This window comes from Haliotis rufescens, unplaced genomic scaffold, assembly GCF_023055435.1.
Source record: "Haliotis rufescens isolate VD_foot unplaced genomic scaffold, xgHalRufe1.0.p SCAF_5, whole genome shotgun sequence".
Lineage (NCBI taxonomy): Eukaryota > Metazoa > Mollusca > Gastropoda > Lepetellida > Haliotidae > Haliotis > Haliotis rufescens.
Genome location: NW_025964223.1, coordinates 26,505,520 through 26,528,074, shown reverse-complemented (window position 1 = coordinate 26,528,074; position 22,555 = coordinate 26,505,520). Strand labels below are relative to the sequence as shown.

The following is a 22,555-nucleotide window of genomic DNA, read 5'->3' as shown; positions in this document are numbered from 1 at the left end:
GTGAGTGAGTTGGGCCTAACACCACTTTTAACAGTATTCCAATTATATCATGGCATATCAGCTTAATGTGGGAGGAAAGCCCGAAGTGATGCAGGTCTCTGACGTTTACCACTTCGCTGAACCCACAAGCATGGGTATGGTGCTGACGAACCTAGAAACATAATCGGGGCGAACTGGGATTCGAACCCATAATCACAGGTTTCTGGCGTGCCCAAGGGACACAACTCTGCACAGCGAATCACAGAGCCTTGGACGACTGGGCCACCCGTGCCCCCTTAAAAGTCTTAGGACATAAGCACGATATTTTTCACAGATATAACAATTATTAGGGATGGTTGCAAAAGAAACAAAAGCACAAAATTGTAAACAATTGTATACTTTGATGAGATAATCCAAATTTTAAAAATTAAGAAATGGTAGGATGAAGAAAAAATTATACAGGTTCATAGAGAAGCATCCCATAACTTAGGAATTTAAAAGAAATTCCATAAAACGCCAGAAGAGAACTATTTTAATGAACTCTTGTTCTCCACCTTATGACACTGCAAAGTACTTCAGCAGTCTAAGGGTTAAGTGGTAAAGGAGGCTGTAAATTTCGTCAATTCAATGAAAACAGACATTCATGCCTGAAACTAATCAAAATCATCACCACAATAGATAGGTCGGGCAAAATCTCAAGTTAATCTTCCAACTTTCTTCATTAGTGGCCCCACAACGGGTAATTACAAAGTGACAATTTGTCTTGGGGGAGGGGGAGTGTTGGTTCAGACCCAGTTACAATGAGGGATGGCCGCACCAACACATGAATATCAATTTCAACAACTGGAGCTCAAGATGTTCACAGATTGGCCAGAGCAGACACCTTTATTGACTTGAGGACTACTGGTGCTAATTTACCTACTTCCTCTGTCTTGCCAGCTAATTAATGGTCTTTGATGAAGGAGATGGAAGCAGACCTACAATTGTATATGGCTTTACCATGATGATGCAGGCCATTTCTGTTCATGTATCTACTGGACCATGTGGTTCTAGTTCACACCTTGGGGCACAGCTAAGTTAGAAAACATGATTCCCATCAACTCGGCAGGCATACATATCCATCAATCACATGTGATGTTTAATTCAATGAGGAGGAAAACAATCTGTTTTTTGCCTATTACACATTGCACTTAAACTTTCAGATATGTATGGGTCATTGAAAGGACTTTTGATGTTAACATATACAAACAATCTAAACTCAAATGATGTGAGAAAAATGAAGTCACCACCTCTTCATGTCTCATCTAAAATAGTAAAACATCTTGTATACTTTTTGTTCACTAGAAATGTTTGAAAGTGTTTTTTTTAAAGTGGTACAAGAAACTGTGTTGGTTGCTCCTTAACAATGAAATGAAATAAAACTTCATTTTAATCAAACAGAATTGCAAATATTAACTTAATAAAAAATTAAGAAGTTAATGGTCTTCATGAAGATAACCATCTTCCGTAGGCAAGGGAGTTTACAGACTATTAAAGTCCAGTTTCCACCTAGGCTGGAATTATGGAGTTTTGTTTTGGCTAGACTAATGAATCTATGCCATAGTCCAATACAAAAACGTGTATCAAAATCAACATCCGGTGCAGGATTTGCACAGCATGTGTTCCACCAACTCGGCGTCAACAGATATTTCCCAAATCCTTTCATGTTTCTAATTTGATGCACTTCATGAAGTAAGACCCATTTTATCACAATACAGATTTTGATTAATGATCAGATCGTCTTCACTGGGTGCTACCATTTTGTTTGAAGCAAATGCAAGTGATATGAGAGGTGGAGTGATATCTAATTGGTCAAGAGGAGGGACACAGGAGGGACATAACTCATAATAGCCACTGGTGGCACTACGATCGAGCCCAGAAATCCCAGCCTCGTTTGGCAAGGGTTAAAATTGGACTTTTGGAGTCAATTAACTCCTTTGCCTCGGGAAGATGGCAGAACAACAAAATTTCATGCAGTAAAACGTAATGTAAACTGATATCCATAATTCAAACTATGTATCAACAACAGTGTTATCATTGTATCATGTAATGATGAGATAGGGTCACACAACACGGGTTTTAGTTGTGTGTCTGAATGTCACATTATGGAAACATAACACAGGTTCACTGATGACCAACTCCTGAAGGCACAGACCAACACTCACATTCTCCGAAGACAGTTGCGTGAACTCCTCCACCATCTTCGACCGCGTCACCGACTGCTGTTCCTTCTCCTCCTGTTCGAACTCTTTGATGAGCTCATGTCTGCAAAACAAACACACTAACACTACAATAACAGTTTCAACTGCCTAATAACCCCTCTCCTGTTGACATTTGTCCTAGTCCCCAATCAAGTTAATATTAATTCTCCCACGGTTCTTATCCCCTTCACAGATCATGTGCATCCTTCAAGCTATTTTGCAACACACGTCTAATCTCCTTTGACTTCAAACAACATTTAAATGATTAAATTTAACCTCATGCCTTGTTAGAGTAGTTTCACAAAGGTTTCACCCAAATCCCTGCATCAAGGCTGCATTCCAGCTCTAGTCTTGCCGACTTCAGAGGATGGAATTGATTTGGCTAATGTCCTTAGTTTGACTTTGCGATTTATGATTCTTTGCAAGATTTGAATCAGAAGCTTTATCAAAACTCAAATCAAAACCAATTCGAACTTGTACAAACCTCCAAACCAAACCAGTCGGGGAAACTGCAGGATATTTACACAAACTCCTTGGCTTTGTTAATGAAAGAAACTTGAATGCAATGGTTCAAACAGTTCCCAATAAAGTCCTAATAGTTTGGTAAGGACACAATATCAGATTTAGCCAATATATTATTCATTCAACCTGACTGGCAATGTAAAAAATGAATGAGATGAGTGTGATGAGTTTTGATGCTTTTAGCATTTTTCAAGCCATATCACAGCCAAGGATAGCAAGAAAGGTCTTCACACATTGTACCTATTTGGTGAATCGAACCCAGCACTTGTGCCTGATGTTACAATGCTTTAACCACAAGGTTACCCTTACACCTAAGAAATCAAAGAAATGAAGGTACATGTATATTGATTGCCTTACTTAAGGTGTACAGTCTACAACCCAGGCACTTCATAAGGTTCAGATGCCACAACACCTGTCTGGATCTCAGGATGATAAAAAGTAACCTCATTCTACTCTCAGCAGAGGCAACAAAAAAAATCCAATAAAAATAGGGAAATACATGTTTCACAGTTCCTCAAGCTCTAAGTCATCCACATCAGAAAAAGGTTTATTATTACCATGCTCAGAGAGACAAACATGTCAATTTTAGTAACCGCACAAAAACAATCTCTCTTCAATATTTATGAACACTTTACATGAGTTGGCGCAGGCTAGCATCAACAGCATCTGATAAGGAGTCACTAATTTAGACTATTTGTTTGCACAGCTGTAATTGTCGGTTGTATCAGAAATGGTTTTTTCTCCTTTTTCTGTTTAAAAAAAGTGGAATTGGTGGGGAGTTTTTTCACATTCAGTGTGTGATATATTTCCAGCCCCAAGACAATCATGTATCTAGCCCAAGTTGAATGTCACTCCGACCTTCATGAAATACAAGGGGCTTTCAAGTGCACTGAATGATCATATGTGTGATTTATTATGGCAGAATTTTAAATAAATTCTTAAATTCTTTAATTCTTTGCCAGGTCTCTTTACATTTTAAGTGCATTCAATGACCATATGTGTGACTTTTTATGACAGAATTCTTAACAAATTCCCCAATTGTTGAATTCTTTGTCAAGTCTCTTGGCACTGCTCCATAACAACTCCATCAAGGTCCAAACCAAGTTGTTTATTGAATGATGTCCTGAGATGTTTGGTTTATGTTCACACCAAAAAATGAAGACGAAGGAAATGAATATTTTTCAACTAACTTGTCCTCATAATGATCATGAGGTTAATTTTCAGCAGCCAAACACAGTTTATGACTGTGTATCAACTTAATGTGGGGGAAAGTCCAAAGTGCCTCAAGCCATCGAAGTTTGCCACTTTGATAAACCCCACCAGCATGTGTATGGTGCTGGCAGATCAAGAATAAGTGAGTGAGTGAGTGAGTTGGGTTTAACGCCACTTTTAACAGTATTCCAGTTATATCACGGCGTGTCAGCTTAATGTGGAAGGAAAGCCCCAAGTGATGCAGGTCTTAGACGTTTACCACTTCGGTGAAACCCACGAGCACGGGTATGGTGCTGACAAACCTAGAAACATAATCGGGGCGAACCAGTATTCGAACCCACAATCATAGGTTTCTGGCCTGTCCAAGGGATGCAACTCTGCACAGCGAATTGTGGCGCCTTAGACAACTGGGCCACCCGTGCCCCTTCAAGAATAAGTAATAAGGGAAAATCTGGTGAGGATCCTGCAATAATTAGGAGACACAACTCTACACAGCAATTGCCGTTATTCAGAAGACTGTGCCACCCATGCCTTGTGATTTTACAGAGACAAAATGAATAAAATGGCTTTGAACAAAAGCTCAGGACAATGAAACACCATAAAAAAACATCAATGCTGGAGGACAATCAGTTTCTATCATCTCCCGAAACAGATTCCTTTGGGTGTAAAAGACTCAAGAGTGGTGAAAAGTATATTAATGGATCACTGAATATCAATGACACCAGGTGTTCGTGAAAGGGAAAGCATGTGCTGCTCTACAAGTAGGACCTTCCTGTCCCAGTGTTTGTGATTGTGTTTGTTTGACTTGTGATAGTGGACCAGACAATCCAGTGATACGACAGCATGTTTACTGATTTTGCGGAAATTAAAGCGATATGTTAATTTTGAATTACGCCCACTGCATAAAAGTGCAGCGAATCTGCTGCTTACAAGAAAAGAGAAAAACTTAAGAAATCTGAAAGGTTCAACTACAAGCCGTAATTCCAACACCGGTACCATTATTAATGCTTCTGTTCTCAGAACACATACATACTCTCCTTGTCTTCATCATGGACCTCAAATAAAGTGCCCATGGCAGGCAAATTGCCATATATTCTGTATTTCAACATCACATGCAATAGAAATGGAAACAAAGTAGTAATACTTTTTTATATTGGTCTGTTATTAATTAATTAGGTACATGAGACCTTTGCAAAGCAAGTTATGAGTTTCATATAGATAATATAATCTGAATTCAATTTCTGTTTAATTCTAATTTTGGCACTTGTACCATCATCCGGTGTATGCTGGGCTGAATATCAGTCTGTGAAAATGTCTGCAGGGAAGTCCATGACAATACACACAACACATCTGAGATGCCGGTGCCAGTAATTCAGGACAGAATATTTCCAATCAATAATTTCTACATTTTTTATATTTCCTCCTTCCTACGTACCTTCCGTGATTCAATGCTGACCAAAAAAAGAGAGCGCTTCTGTGTGTTAATTTGATACAGACACAAGAAGTCAATGTTTTGATTAATAGTTTTCGTCTCTACAAAAAGAGAGAAATCTGATGGCTCTAACATATATATATCAAGCTAAAAAATATCATGTCCCCCAAAGGAATCTTGACAACACTTGATATTAGAGAATAAATAGAGGATATTTCATGTGTCGAGTAAAATATCATTTTTAGCTCGTCAAGTGACGAGGGGAAAGGAGATATTTCCACAAGTGGCGTAGAGAGAAACATGATACATGGAATATCACATTTATTATATACTGTTTGTGTAGTTGTCTACCGGAAAACTAGATTATTTTATTACAAATGTAAAACCTTGAAACATAAATTCTCCCTACCCATGGTAATACACAGGGATGGTTCACCACCCCTTGTATTTGACACTAAAGAAGTAGTCTCAAAAAAATATTAAGGGTCACGCAAATTCTGTATCATACATATAGATATGATTATATACAAAATCAATTTTAACAAAACATATTCCTGGGCCACGTTCCACAAAGCGATCTTAGGGCTAAGTTGATTTTAACTCACTAAGTATGCGATCTTAAATTTTTGTTACGATAAGCCGCCCGTTCCACAAAGCAATCTTAACTAAGAGAGTTGTAAGTTAAGATCAAAATGCTAAAATGCTCCGGACCAACTTAGGATTGCTGCTAAAATCGATCTTAAATATTGTACCATAACAACAAAGATGGCGACTTTTATTATGGTGTGCAAGGAAATGCGCCATCTGCTAAACATGACCAAGGGAAAATTTCGTATCTTTATGGCTGAAGATTCCGATCTTTGTTAAGATCGGCTACTTAAGAACTTGTAATGTTACAATCGCCCTAAGATCGCTTTGTGGAACGGTTGTAAACTTTAGCTAAGACAATTTTAGAATCGACGTAAGTCTCTAAGATTGATTGTAGTTACGATAGCTTTGTGGAACAGGGCCCTGGAAACTAGGAGACTGCCAGGGAAGGGAAAGAATACACGCTGGTCAAGCAAACAAAAATGGCCCTTTGCGAAACAAAATTTATCAAGGGTTATGTTCAGAGCAATAATAATATCACTTTTCTCAACTTCAGAAAACTCAGTCTTTCACACTTAAGTATGTAATAAAACACATAGAAAAATGTTCCACAATCAGATTTTTCATGTTGTGAATAACTGGATAAATCAGTATACCCCAGATATTGGGCAAATCAAAAAGAAGAACAGTATGTTTATTGTTTTGTGTGTTTGCTGTTTAACACTGCAAACAACATTGCTCAGCAATATTCAGGCCATTAAACAGTGGCTTGTAAATAATCAAGTCTGGATATGAGAAATCAGTGATTGATATGCTGAGCAAGAATTCACGCTATCGGGGTACGATGACACACAATCAAACAAGTCAATGAGCCTGATCACCCCATCCATAAAGTCACCACATTCGACAAGTATTGATTGCTGGTGACCAATTCAAACCTGTAATCACCAAGGGGCATATTTCCATTTACAGTCTACCATAAAGATATTGGAACCAATGACACTGCTTTAGTATTTGTGTGATATTACGTCCATCATCAGAATGACCATATTGCCACTTCCAAGCAAACTGCATGAAAAAAAATTCAGATCAAATAGTGATGACACCAGTTGTTCACAAAAAGGTGAGCGTATCCTGCCCCACTGATGACACCCATCACAAACACATGCAAAGGAAAGTAAATAGTTCTCCTAAACATGAGAACATATGTACAAGTCAAATAGGGAATTGCATCAGACATCATTTTTTGTCACTGATGTATCAAATTTGGAAATGTCCTCCGAATGTCTACCATGTATCTTTTTGAAAGCTTCACTGACGCCTTGAATGTTGTAACATTGATCATACAACTTCTGAGCAAGAGTCGTATGACGCTCTTTGAAATCTTGGTGGAAAGAGCATGCCCGATTGTATTTCAAAAGTTGTGAAATGTAAACACCAAAGGCTGGAGCTGCAGGACTACTGCTGGAAATGATGGGAAAGTTGACTATTGGAAAATTGAAGTCATCCCTCGTGTCATACAGTCTTGTGGAGAGTGTTTTGTCATTCCCAATCTTTATGCATAGATCTAAATATGAAACAGATGAGGTGATCTCACTGGTCTCCTTTATTTCTAGTTCAAGTGAGTAAATCAGTGAGGGGAAGAGGCAAAATCCTGATGGTTATTGATGGTGATATTAGATTATGGATATACCTGAAGCTTAAGTTAAAATTCTTGCCCAAATTACCTTGATCACTGAATGAAGGAACTTTATTGATTTCCTCCTTCTTAGTTTTCATAATGTTTTGTTTTTTAGTTTCATGAAAAAAATTGGACATTTTAGTAAAAAAAAATTATTTATATACTTATCCTATCCCACACTATACATATCTTCTTTCTTCTTCGATCGTATGTGGAAACATGTTTGAATGACGAGAATGAGATGGTAGAGAGACGTACATGGTCAAAGTGTGGCAGGTTACCATATACGAGAGCATGTATTGAACCCTAGAGATGCTGGGGTGTGTTCAGGTGAATGTTTTTGTTTTAGAAGCTGGAAACACGGTTCAAGCACATTTCATCATAGGAATGAAGAAGAAAGAAGATATGCATAGTGAGATTCAAAATTCAAAATTTAAATACTGCAACTCTGTTACAGAGGCTCCTGCTTAAGATGCAAAATGAGGCAATACATTGAGATGAAAAGCAAAACGGACTGATCCACTTCAATCTCTAAACATATTCCAATTAGTGTCAAACCAGTTTACCTCACCATGAATATTCAAGACACAGTGTAATTAAGTCATTCCATTTGCAAACTGCCATGTTTTCTACAGTTCCATTATTCCTCCCTGTGCCCTCGTACAGGTCCTTGTGTTAGGCCCCAAACTTCTGATGGCTTTTCCAACCCTCACTCTTCAACATTGACTTTTTGTCAATGGAAACGTCCTGTACTCGAAGATAGTTGTGCACAACATGCAATTTAATGGCTGGATTTCTTTCTTGTTTCAACGCCTTGCATTACACCTTCATACAAGGAAGAACCCATTTCCGTATTTACAGACCCACATCTGTTTTCTTTCAATTCTGTGCAAGAAAACGAATGCAATCATCATGGCAATGTTACGGTTGAAGGATTAGACGATGCTTCCTACACAACTATCTGTTCTTCAACTCTCTTGTACTGCAGATACCTCAAGTGTGGTCTTGAGGTTATACCATCTTCATCTATAGACCTCCTTAGTCCTAACGTTACTAAAATGATCTTATGACCTTGAGGATCATCCATAATTTTGAACCCTGTTGGGAGTCTTAATTAAAATATAGGTCCCCAGTAACCTATGCTTACCGTAAGGGGTGACTAAATGGATCAGGTGGTCACTTTGGTTGACAATCACTGGACTGTCTGGCCAGGACAGCTATAATACTGCTGAGTTTGGTGTTAAACAACAAACAATCCATATTTTTCAACATTGCCCTAATGTTGTAAACAGAATTAAACAATATCACCCATCAGGTCTTTCAATGAGTTGAGGTTAAGCACGTTCACCAGCCTCTAGTAACATCAGGGTGTGTCAGATTGATGTAGGGGGATAGCCCGACACTGACACAAGTCATGGTGCTTACTGCTTCTGGTGAAACCCCAGAGTATGGGTATGATGCTGATATGATAAGAGACCGGGCATCATGATCAATGTGAATGGTTCGAACCAAGACCTTGATGCAGCTCTGTATAGCAAGTAGCCCTTTAATACATACATGGAATAACCCACTCACAACTATGTTGAAATTGAGAGCGTACATATGATTGCTTGTAAACAGTTTTTAGGAGTTGGAAACTCAACCTCAAATCACGGTGTGAGAGGTGAATGTGGACGTTATCCGCTGTATATTATGTGTATAAAATACTTATAAATACTGGTGTAATATTTTGAAAATGCCAGACTCATGATATGTCAAAAAAAATTATAACATGCAACTTCAGGCATTCAAAAATGGTAAAATTAATTGGGCTTCAAAAATTAGAAGTATTATTCAGCTTACAGGTTTTGGCCTTGTGTGCGAGCACAAATGTATTACGAATATCCCCATGTTTATAAATGAATTTCTATGTAGATATAAATCTTCATATGAACAAGACTGGCATGCAACTCTTTCAGAAAGCTCAAAATCATATAACTATTCATTGTGTAAGCAAACATTTGGCCTGGAAATATATATTAGTATGTTACCACAAGAGAAATTTAGACATGCTCTGGGTAGATAATGGTGTAGTTCCCATCATCTTTGGATCGAATCAGGTAGACACAAAACGGAACCTAGAGTGGAACGAGTTTGCAAAGCATGTTAATACAATTATGTTGAAGATGAGTACCATTTTATTCTAAAATGCAAATGTAACCAGATTCTGAGGGCAGAATTTATACCAAGAAAATATCATGAATTCCCAACAAGGCAAAAGTTCAACATCCGAATGTCATCTGTCCATCGAGCAACCGAACAAAGTCTTTCTTAGTTTATTGTTAAAGCCATATATCTTAGACAATCATTGTAAAATACATAAATGTGATCCTCGAACTTCCACTGTACATTTTACCGTTTGTATCATGGGCCTACGGCCTACAATACACTTGAATAAAGACTACAGTACATACATGAAATAACCCACTCACAACTCTACATTTGTGATTCACAGTCCCTTGTGAATTAATGTTGAATCATTAAAAGAATTCACAATGGAAAGGCAATCCACATATTATCTGGTAGCCTGAAAGTTCTTCTCTAATTATCCCACCTAATTTGTTTCACTTCTCTAATTCATTTTCATAATAAAAGTACATTCTCTTCCTCAACATTTCATGGAACAAAGACGTACTATAACCCTGCTTGAGACAGACAGAAATTGATACAACAAACGATTTAACCTCCTTGGGCTACAATGTCTTAATGATATTTTCAACTCAGATACAACACTACCTTATATTCTCTTTTCTTTGTTCAAAGGGTTGGAAAATAGCATAGTCTGTTTGGGTGAAATGCAGAGATTCCTGTCTACTAAAAGCAGTTCTGATATTAACCATGAAAGTCAGACCAGACATATATTACATGTCAAGGGGTGTGTTGAAAGATGATCAATTACACAGAAATAAAAATATTAATATATAAACACATAGGATCATAATTTTAAGATTGCTGTCCATTAAAATACTTCACGTCTTATTTACATCAAAACATTAAGGATTTCAAAATGTGAACACAATTCCAGGTACAAGGTTGCATGTCTTAGGGAAGGCTCATGCGTAAAACAGAGAAACAAACTGATCTTGTCGTGATTGTAAAAGAATCATATTAATGTCAAGGCGACAATTATCAACTTAATCCGTGTATAGTTATGCATATAACATTCAGTCAACAAAAACCTCCATCATCTCGTTGTCTTGGCAATCAATACAGGTACTGAATAACACATGTACAAAAACATAACTTGAACTTGTCAGAAGGATGTGTTGCATGGCATCTCGAGTAACGGTTCACCTTGAGCACTGTTATCAATCTACAGCAACATAAGATATATGAAGACACTTAGGAACCTTAAAAGTGTTGTGTCTATCACAAACAGGCCTCCCCACCACATACATCTAATTAGGCACTGGCAGCTAGCACATATCACCAGTAAAGTTAGCCTGACATCAGCCAACATTCAAGAAGACTTCAAAGCCATGTTGCTAAGGGATTCCCTGCTGGAGGTGGCTGATTATGCCTCAATTAAGTTCAAGTTGAAATCAGAAGCCCAAACCAAGATATATACTCATGGAAGGGTTTACCTTATCAGAGGCTGTGATTATTCACTTAGTAGGAAAGTCTGCAATTAAATTACACTTTTATCATGTTTACTTTCAAACATTCCTGTAACAATGTACTAGTAGTCTAAACTCTACCTATAATTTTAGCTTCTATTAAACTCAAATTCTTCCTTGAAATCCATTTTGAAAATTTAACATCAAAGGCTGGTTTTGGAAAACTTCAAAGGATTTCTTAGGCTTGTTATTCTGTTATTAATATAGTCTTAATTAATGTGGAATAATTCTCGTTATCTTTTGAGGCACTGTGTACTCAAGTAATGTATTGTTTCGTATTTTTTCCATGAAATATTGTGTCAGGGATTAGGAGTGTTTGGAAATCTCCAGCTATCTTCTATTTCACCCCCCCGTTATTCACAAAACCAAATGAACCTAAAGAATACCAAGCTTGATGCTATAAAAGGATAAAGCAGAGGTCAACAAGGAAACAATTTTGACCTATAAATTGGCTAAGAAATTGTCAAGAAATTGTCATGAAAATAAACAATAATAATCAGAAAACTGTTTTGACGTAATGTGTGCCCCAAGTTCAGAGATGGCCAAAATGTGGGAAAAGACAAACTTAAACTTTTTGAAGTAAAACCCTCTGAGCTAGGCCATCTATAGTGATAGATGTCAGCAGAGGTCAGATACTTAATCATGTCACAAAAGTAAAACAAACACTTTGCAAAATTCTATTAAATAATCCTTTTTCACACTTGCTGGTTCTACCTCCGGTTCTTATGTGGTTACAGGCTCACAATGTGGAAGTGTTAAAAGGAAAAACCTCCAGCTGTCAGTCATATGCACACTTTCAAAGATCGTGAAACGATTCTAAAAAGTTTTACCAAGTCTAAAATCTGGCATTGCCAAAAAAGGCCTTTATCAAGTCAATATGGTTACTGTTGCAATCACCATGCCCTTTATCTTCATACAGAATTAAAAACATGACTGATTTTCCCAGCCACAAGTTGACAGAGAGAATTCTGTGCAGCAATTAGTAAATTTGCAGCCATGAAAATACACACTGAAGAACATTTACCTAAAACACACACCACAGTGTTCTTACAAGAACAGGTATCGGACCATACACAAATTACTTGATAACACATTGCAGATGTGTCTTGACTCATGGGAAGTCCATCTTTTTTTCACATACAAAAGATAAATAATTTGTTCCCCCAAAGTCTTCAGTGTCTTATCATACTCATGAAGAAAGTGGTAGACGGATAGGTGTCCACGATGTTGAAATGTTTTTGTTGTGTGAAAAGTTGAATGAAAATCCACAAATAAAAACAATGTACTCACTTTCTCTGGATGAGGAGGGCGATCTCTGCCTGCACATGTACATACTGTTCAGCCAGCTGAAAAAAACAACACCAAATGTTCAGAAAAGTTGCTGAAACACTTTTCAAGATCAATTGACAGTAAGACAATGGCTAAAGTGAAAAGAAAACATGAAGTAAGATGGCAACGGGAGCCTAGCCTTGCTCCAACACTGTACTAAACAAACAAACAATGCCAAGGCACTGTAGCTCACCTGGATATGTAGTCAATAGTTTAAAACGACAACACCTGACAAGCAGACCAGTCCCATGTCATTCAGTTAATGCGTTTTGGTAATTAGCAAGTCAAGATAGGCCTAGATCTTTTGCTGGCACTCTTTTATGGGAACAAAACAATTTCTGTTTTGTTTAATCTAAATCAGGCACAAGTGAAACATTATAATGTATTCTTCATGTATCTGGTTATATCACATAAAAAAACAGTGGACTAGTAGTATTTGGTGGATCAGTGTTTCAAACTCCTTGTATTAGAATGGCAATGTCCCATCCTGAAGATCACACTCAGTACATATGTTGTAACAAACACATATGTGATGTGTACTACAGGAATCCAGCAATAATGACTCATGCACTAGTAGACTGGGCAACCACTCGGATAATGACAACCACAAGATGAGGTAAGGTGAAATGGAGTTTAACATTGTGTCCAAGATTATTGCACTATTATGGTGATGTGCATGCATGTGTGTGTTTGTGTGGCTGCTTGTACTAGTCCGGACTGATGCCAATTTTATAGTTCTAGCCCACTGACATACCATGCCTCAGTTTAACATGTATATCCCACTCAGACACAGTATACTGAGTCTGGAGCCCACCAGTCCTTGTTTTAGCCTCCTGTGCCAATCACAAAGCAGGGCAACAACAAGTACCATCTTTTACCATCTCTTGGGATGAAGCGGCCAGGGATCATACCCCCGACTTTCCTCTCTCCGGGCGGACTCTCTACCACTAGACCACGGACCATTTACAAAATTTACCTGGGAATTCAGAAATTGAAAGGGCCATCAATGACAATGAAAAGGATGGTGGCAATCTTTCTAAATTACATTTGCTTATATCCAAGTTAGAAGACAAATGAAAAGTATTCTTCTTGTTGGCACACTAAAAGTCTAAATTTTAATATCTTTGAGAGCGCCCTGTGCAAAAATGCCATGGCAGACTTTCATATATTTCCATCCCTGTACATGTTGCCTACCCCTGCCATGGTTAGAAACAAAGGGGTGCTTAATAGTCTTTTAGATGCTGAGTAGCAGCACCTTAATACCATGACCTCTTAAACTTTAACAATCACATGAGGATTATGACAAGGGACACTGTACTTAAAACAGCCAAGACATGATTAAGAAAATAGCCAGACTCAGACATATTTTCTGCAGAAAAAAACCCTCTCTATGAAAAATGACAAGTTTCAAACGGTGCCTGACAGCTTTAGTGATGACAAATGTCTCCTTCATGTAAGCCTCTCTTGGCATCAGCACCAGCACCTTGGGCTGGGACAACACAAACATGGCTTTTTCAAATAGCCATGTCAATTTTCAAAGAGGATGAACAATCGTGATGGAAGGAAATAAATCCAATGCCATAAATTGCTTCAGTCCCATAGATATGTATTCTAGAAATTAATATTATTTGTGCCAGAGTATGTGATTTCTATTTTTGTAACATCACCTTTTCATTTCAGCGTACTCAACACAGATTCATATGATTCCCCACCTCATAAACTCTCCAACTCTCATAACAATGTTTCAAATTACATGGACAATGTAATAACAGACTATTTCCAGTATATTCTTCATTATAATCTCCTGCATCGTATGTCATGAAGCAAGTCCCATGTCCACTTCATTGTATGAAATGTAATCTCTTGAATTCCCAGCTAAATCCCACAAACATGTATTCCTGAAAACTAGCACAACAGATTCATGAAAGCCTATCTTGTGACTCTTCTTAGTCTAACACAACACTCTACCATGACTTCGGAAAAAATGATTCTGACTAGTCAAATCACAATAACCAGTTCTGATTTAAACAGTGATTTGACAGCAGAATCACCAAAGACACTAATATTGTCAGAAAAGTACTTCTTTCTCAATCATTGTCAGTAGGCATTTTGAAACAAAGACATGTACAAGTCCCAACTACAAGTGTGTGTGTCAATACATTCTGGGAAGAAAACACAATAGTCATCAACTCAGAGAGTTAAAAGACATTGGAGAAAGAGCTTCAAAATTGGTGCTTTTCTATATGCAAATGTGTCATAATATATGAACATTCAGTTCTAAATTCAGTTTAGCAAGGTATAATCTACAGTGTGCTTATTTCCCTAGTTTAGAATAAAGAGCAAGAGGACACTGAATGAATTGATATTTTCTTCATTTCATACCACCTAATACAGGTTAGTGAGTGACCAGATAGACAGTTTCTGGCATGAGATTCACTAATACAGGTTAGTGAGTGACCAGATAGACAGTTTCTGGCATGAGATTCACCAATACAGGTTAGTGAGTGACCAGATAGACAGTTTCTGGCATGAGATTCACCAATACAGGTTAGTGAGTGACCAGATAGACAGTTTCTGGCATGAGATTCACCAATACAGGTTAGTGAGTGACCAGATAGACAGTTTCTGGCATGAGATTCACCAATACAGGTTAGTGAGTGACCAGATAGACAGTTTCTGGCATGAGATTCACCAATACAGGTTAGTGAGTGACCAGATAGACAGTTTCTGGCATGAGATTCACCAATACAGGTTAGTGAGTGACCAGATAGACAGTTTCTGGCATGAGATTCACCAATACAGGTTAGTGAGTGACCAGATAGACAGTTTCTGGCATGAGATTCACCAATACAGGTTAGTGAGTGACCAGATAGACAGTTTCTGGCATGAGATTCACCAATACAGGTTAGTGAGTGACCAGATAGACAGTTTCTGGCATGAGATTCACCAATACAGGTTAGTGAGTGACCAGATAGACAGTTTCTGGCATGAGATTCACCAATACAGGTTAGTGAGTGACCAGATAGACAGTTTCTGGCATGAGATTCACCAATACAGGTTAGTGAGTGACCAGATAGACAGTTTCTGGCATGAGATTCACCAATACAGGTTAGTGAGTGACCAGATAGACAGTTTCTGGCATGAGATTCACAGCATGTGTGTTGTTGACAATCTTTGTATTAAATATATAATAATATGTACAACAGTTTCATTTCAGCTTCAAGAATTGTTCATCTATTTGCCTGAGGACATTTTCAGAACTCTTTTACTGTCTTTGATCAAGTTTTGATTGGAAAATCTACTTCACATTATAAATTACTAAAATAAATTGAAAACAATCTGCCTATGTCCTAAATTATGGACTAATTTGAAACTATGACTGTTTGCAAAAGAAATTCTTTCAGCATCCATGAAGGAAAAATGTCAGTGAACCAATCTTGAGATATTCATCTTTCAAGATATTCATATCTTATAATTTTGTATTAGCTAGCTTACTGAATGACAAAAAATGATATTAGAACAAAAATAAAAAGGTAAATCAGGCACTGACTGTTGTAATTAGTAATTCTAAGAACGTGATAGAATTCATAACCGAGGATAAAACACGAATTGATGGCTCCAGGAATTAATTGTTGACAAAAGAAACCCCCCTAAATTAGTATTGTAACTGGATATTGATAAACCAGTGTATGTCAACTCAGGCGACTAGGCCTCCATTACTGAATGAACCCGTCTTTCACCACCACCTGGGTGTCCCATGATGCATCATCACTAACAGAGTGAGTGAGTGAAAGTGGACACCAGTAGTTGCTACTTCAGTCCTTTTTTCAGCTGTTCACCACAGGCATATTACTCCCAGAAAGACAAACTCCTTTCCAAATTTTCATCCAAGATCTAGCAGACGGATGTTAACATCCCAAACAGCATAGCAATGATGACCCCGGAACAGGCCTCCGCATAGCTAATTGTGTTCTGATGGGAAATGCAGTGTTCCATGATGTATGAGGCTTTTGACTTAATCTGTCCAGCATTTCTGTTTGGCTTCCCCTGCTGGCTGCAATGCCATGGTATGATGGCAACAACTCACACGGAAACATGGGCATGGTGGGAGTGACATACACCACCACTACACTCTCCTCCATGCTACTGTGTCTTACACACTACTCTTGTCTTACACATCTAGCTGCCTGTCTGTACACAAGTCCAGGACAGTGGGGGTAAACAGATCTTTGAAATGACACAAATTATTCTTATTTGAAAGCAAAGAAAAAATGACTAAATACCAAATTTAAGATTATTGTTCTTAAAATATATGTTAAATTCATATTGATTAGTAAATGAACATCAATTAATCTTTTTATATGAGGCAGTTAAAATTCAGTTACCATAAAGCAGAATATTATAAAAAATATATATATATATTTTGTATAATTTTCAAAATATTTTATTTCTTAACGATTTACTCAAAGATGGGCAAGGGGACCCATTTTATTGCCATTATTTTATTAGTTAAATCACTCAAAGGTACAAGGAAATGAAATCATTTTGCATATGGTCTGTCACTAAACAGTACTTTGAAAAGTATTTGACATTAAGTGCCAGCTTAATGTGGGAGGAAAGTGGGACATGGTATGAGAAGTACTCAATTGCAAGAGCACTAGTGGATGCCAACAGACAAAGTATCATAATCTTGGATTCAAACCCACAACCAGTGGATCCTGGCACAGTTAAGGGATGCAATTCTGAATACAGTGCCTAAGACCACAAGTGCCTCCATTTTATGTTATGCCATATATTTTTTAAATGTATGAATAACTTTTATTGTGAAGTTCTTATTTATGTATGTACAATATTCAACTTATAAGATCAGTATATTCAATAATCCATCAGGCTCATTTATATTTTGGCCACACATTTTTTATTTTTCACTTCACAGGACTGCCGCCCCTGCCAAAAAACAACTGGAAAAGAAATAAATTAAACAATAAAACTATTGATTTTATTATGTCTCCCAATAGTAATATAGCCCCTCTAATACAATATAAAATGTTGTGTATAAATTCCATGTCTACATCACTATTAGTGATTTAAGAAGTCAGGTGCAGTTTTAACTCCACAGCAGAATGGTTTTCACTAAAATAGATAAATGATTGACATAGCTATTTATTTTATATTTTATTTCGCTCGACCTAGATTGGAACAAATCTGTAAAACATAAACTTAAAAGAAAGTGTGGCCTTAATGCCAGCTCAGCAATGTATCTACAGTCTAAATAATGTAGATAATGAAGTCCAGATCTGACAAACCAGTGGTTGACAGCATGAGCAACAATCTACGCCATAAGGGGGGCAATGATCATCACAAGCAGTCTAGTAACATAATACTACAAAGCTGCAATATTGCTGACCGAATTATGAAACAAGATTCACCCACTCACACACTACACCCTCCACTCTGCAATGTGTCCTACACAAATCATGCTTTCATGGCTTCAACTTTCAAAGACAAAAATCATCAATGCCACATAAAAGCTGGAGCTGAAAACAGGAACTATGGATCGTATACTCTCCCTTAATTGACACCGTTCTGCATAGTTACAGACGAAAATAATATCTGTTACCATCTTGGATGAGGTACGGATACTTCAGATGATAGATATCAGCTGTGTCAGTCAGGTTTGTTTCTCTAGGGATTTAAACAAACCTAAGTAGGCAGTGTTCTCTAAAATACACAGAGCACTGAACTATAAAAGCTTCAAACGAAAGTTATTGAGTGCTGCCTAACACTGCAATAATGCAAGCTGTGCCACAGCAGACTGTAAATACAGGAAATACTAGAACTGGCTGGGCAACAAGCGGTTGATAGCATGAGCAAGGATACAGAGTGTCGGGGCACAATGTCACACCATCAACCAGGTCATATCACCATCCTATCCTTGCTGCAGTTGGCTCTTCAGACAATATGGGTACTTTCACAGCACAGCATTGTTGCATTTGATAGCCAACATCTGACTCACTACATCACCCAATAGGAATATCCGTTCGTCTGGATGGAAGCATTTACAATGAAGATATCCAGACTAAGGAATCCTGATGACGGAGTAATGTAGATTGTACACATGGAGGAGTCCCTGCTGCAACATGGGATTTCAGCATTCAGACAGATGGTTTCACTACTTTCTGAACCTGAAGTATCCATCTTAATCCTGGCTTCATTTATCAACATGATTGTACATCAGATGCTCCTATTGGAAAGAGAGATAACTCTGTATTTCTATAATGAAATGTTAAGTTAGGAAAAAATAATGTTATCCCTTTATGATGCAGTAAAAATCAAAATTTAAAGTTGCTTGGTTGGTGATGCAGTAATAATCAAATTTTCGAGTTGCTTGTTTGGTTGGTTTGTTGTTTTACTCCGCACTCAGCAATATTACAACTATATGACGACGGTCTGTAAATAATCGAGGCTAGACCAGACAATCCAGGGATTAATGTCATGAGCATCGATCCACGCAATTGGTTACATGCATCAGCCAAGTCAGCAAGCCTGACCACCCTATCCTGTTAGTCGCCGCTTACGACAAGCATAGACCGGAGATTCAGGGTCATCACCGACTTGTTCATATTAACATACTGTACATATGCTTTCTCATCTAAATCAGTCTTCCTTGCTTTTTTCAATCATGCCAGAAGAATTAATGTTAACTTTAAACTTTCAAAAGAAAAACAGTAGTTGTCAATTATAGGAATGCTTTCCACAACTTTCAGAACATGTCTAATGTTTTCATCTAAAATTTAGTAGTTCTGGTTTTCCAATACCGACTATGTCCTTTATGAAAGAACCCAAGCATGTTCATCACGCCGGTAAACTGATTACTTTGGAAGTGATGGTTTCCCCACTGATGTGAGATTACAACGCTACACATCCACCAGTTGAAGAAACAAGCCCAATGTGATGTCACAACTGCCGAGAGGTTCATCAGTCACTAGGTCCATACTTCACTCTGGTCAGTCAGCTTCACAGCAGTCAGAAACTGGGGAATTCATCAGGTTTACATTTGGAAATATTCAAGTCAGTCTAAGTCTGTGCAATGTAGTGTGATTTGATGTATGACAAGACATATTCAATTGTCGATGAAACTTGAGCCATCCCCTGAGAATGTAATGTCTGTAACAATGCTAGCCCCTACCATAATGCAGACAAATTGTTCCACGTTTTGAGCTGGTACATTATGAGACCAGAAATGTTAGAGATCCCCTAAGTCATTGTGAATGTCTTGGGTGAATGGTATCTTACATTAAGCGCCATTTGCTTTGTGTCAGAACACTATGGGAGGTGATCATTTGAAACATATGGAGGAACTAATCTGTATTGCATGTTCATGAGTTCCATATGACACATGGAGATGTCAGTTTGATGGTGTGAGTGAGTGAGTGAGTGAGTGAGTTTGGGAGGGAGGGTTTGAAGGAGGTAGGGGCGGACGGAAGGACGAAAGGATGGAGAGTGAGTGAGTGAGGTTTGGTGGGTTGGTGAGAGAGGGAGGTAGGGTTTGTGGAAGCGTTTGAGGGATGGACGGAAGGACGGAGTGTGAGTGAGTGAGTGAGTGAATGAGGGAGTATGATTGGGTTGGTGGGTAGACATACAGACAGGCGGACAAACGGTGAGAGTGAGTGAGTGAGTGAGTGTATTACTATATTCCACTGAATATGGTTACAAAGTTCACTGAAGGCCACACCACTGCACACAAAGCAGCCGAAATGGCTCACATTCCAACTACTAATGGGGCATGGGGGTTGGGAAAAGTCCCTGCCAATTCTGAAATAATAAATACATTGCACAAACATTCCACAAAAACATACCTCCAAATCATGCATCTATTATTGATGACCCATTACAACCTCCTGATGGGGCCCAGTTCCTCAAAGCAATCTTAGTGCTAAAGTGATCACAACTCCCCTACTTTAACATGGCGCTAAGATCGCTTTGTTTGCTGCTAATCTAAAATGTACAACAAATGAAAAACAATCTGTTCCTCAGAATGTTTTTACATAAAAAACCCTTCAATTAAAGGTTAATAAAACAGAATATTATTTTATCTATAATGTGTTAAAAGTAATAGTGCCTGATACCCCCAACGTACCACCGTGACACAATCCACAACTGTTTTTAAGCCATGTGCACTGGCATAATGAATTTATTCACTGAAAGTAACAAATTAAACACACTGCATGACTAATTAGATTCCATTGTCTCCACTCAACCCAACACCATAGCTGATTATAACTGCATTATGAAGCTGACGTGTTGGTAGAAACACTTTATACACTGCATACCGGTGTATCTCAGGGACAGAGAGCGCAGTGCTGCCACCAATCCTACAAGATAACATCAGCCAGAGGAAGTGCGGTGATATCTTTATTAGTTTGCAGCTTGTGTGTGAATACTATCTGAGACCCTGTGTGACAGTTGCTTGCAAAGGGCACCTTTCAGACACCAGGGAGCCTGGGCAACAATGTTCAATAAACTCCTGCACTCACAGGATGCCATGGCGTCCTGAAGGTTGATCATCCCTGCCTGATATATTCACAGCAAAACAAGGATTCCCTTAAATGCATCACAGGATGCAATCATTGGTTTGCAACAAATCCCTGAGAACATCTAACAAAAACTGAGTGAGTGAGTGAGTGAGTGAGTGAGTGAGTGAGTGAGTGAGTGAGTGAGTGAGTGAGTGAGTGAGTTAGTTTAACACTGCTTTGAAAACTATTCCAGTTATATCATGGCATGTCAGCTTCATATGGGAGGAAGGGACAAAACTGAGACCTCTTGTCTACTTTATGATTTTGTTAATAACAGTAAGGTTTTTGTTTACAATCCAATAACCCTAGGACTCAGAAATGTTGCGAAAAAATATTCCAGTTTTTTACTGACCCTGATGACCTACTTATCAAACTGGTTTTTTTTAATTCCTTGCTTAAAAAAGACAAATGATACTTTCTTGAAGACATAAATGTTAGGTCAACGTTTGAGATGCAGTCACCATGAATACCATATATAGCTTCACTGGTACTCCAAGACATGTGATACTTTCTCTAAGACCCATCATTTTTAGGATTAAGCTTGAGATGCAGCCACCAAGAATACCAATGACAGCTTCACTGGTACTCCAAGACATGTGATACTTTCTCTAAGACCCATCATTTTTAGGATTAAGCTTGAGATGCAGCCACCATGAATACCAATGACAGCTTCACTGGTACTCCAAGACATGTGATACTTTCTCTAAGACCCATCATTGTTAGGACAAAGCTTGAGATACAGCCACCACGAATACCATTGACAGCTTCACTGGTCCTCCAAGCAGCAGTGTGTCTTTGTTCCAATGTAAATGCTAAAAAACTAAAACGACAAACGAAAAATGAATAATTTGAATTTATTCGTTTTGCACCCTACCAACTTTATTCCTTTACAAAATAATGTTTTACTAGGTTTAATTTCATCAATGTTTTAGTGTGTGATATAAAATTATGCATGCCAAATGAACTTTCTGGTAAATTTGTAAAATTCCCAGTTCCAAATTAACTTTTTCGTGTGGTGTAAAACTTATGGTATCAACTTTTTGGTATGTAGTGTAAAATTCCCTATAGCAAATTTAGTTTCTGGTATGTTGTAAAATTTTCTATGCAAAATTAACTTTTTGATGTTTACATGAAATTGCCTATGCCAAATTAACCTTTCAGTGTCTTGTGTAAAATTCTCTATACCAAATAAACATTTTTTAGGTGTGGTTAATATTCCCTATCCCCAATTAACTTTCAGGTGTGATGTGTCTATTCTCAAAGCCAATACAACTTTGGGGAGTGTTGCATGTGGTCCCTGGTGCCTGTGTCAATGAAGTGTAGTGTTTCCAACCCCATGT

General features: G+C 37.9%; 1 protein-coding gene across 5 annotated transcripts in view; it reads right to left on the bottom strand.

Annotated features, from left to right (window-relative positions):
• LOC124110672 (mitogen-activated protein kinase kinase kinase 7-like) overlaps positions 1-22,555 on the bottom strand; it is an 84,065-nt gene that overhangs the window by 5,218 nt on the left and 56,292 nt on the right. For all 5 annotated transcript variants that reach the window (XM_046470013.2, XM_046470026.2, XM_046470018.2 and 2 more), the window contains 2 exons: positions 12,601-12,656; positions 2,184-2,283 (listed from right to left, as the gene is read on the bottom strand). In XM_046470013.2, coding sequence (XP_046325969.2) covers positions 2,184-2,283; positions 12,601-12,656 — 156 coding nt within the window. The remainder of the gene's footprint in view (positions 1-2,183; positions 2,284-12,600; positions 12,657-22,555) is intronic.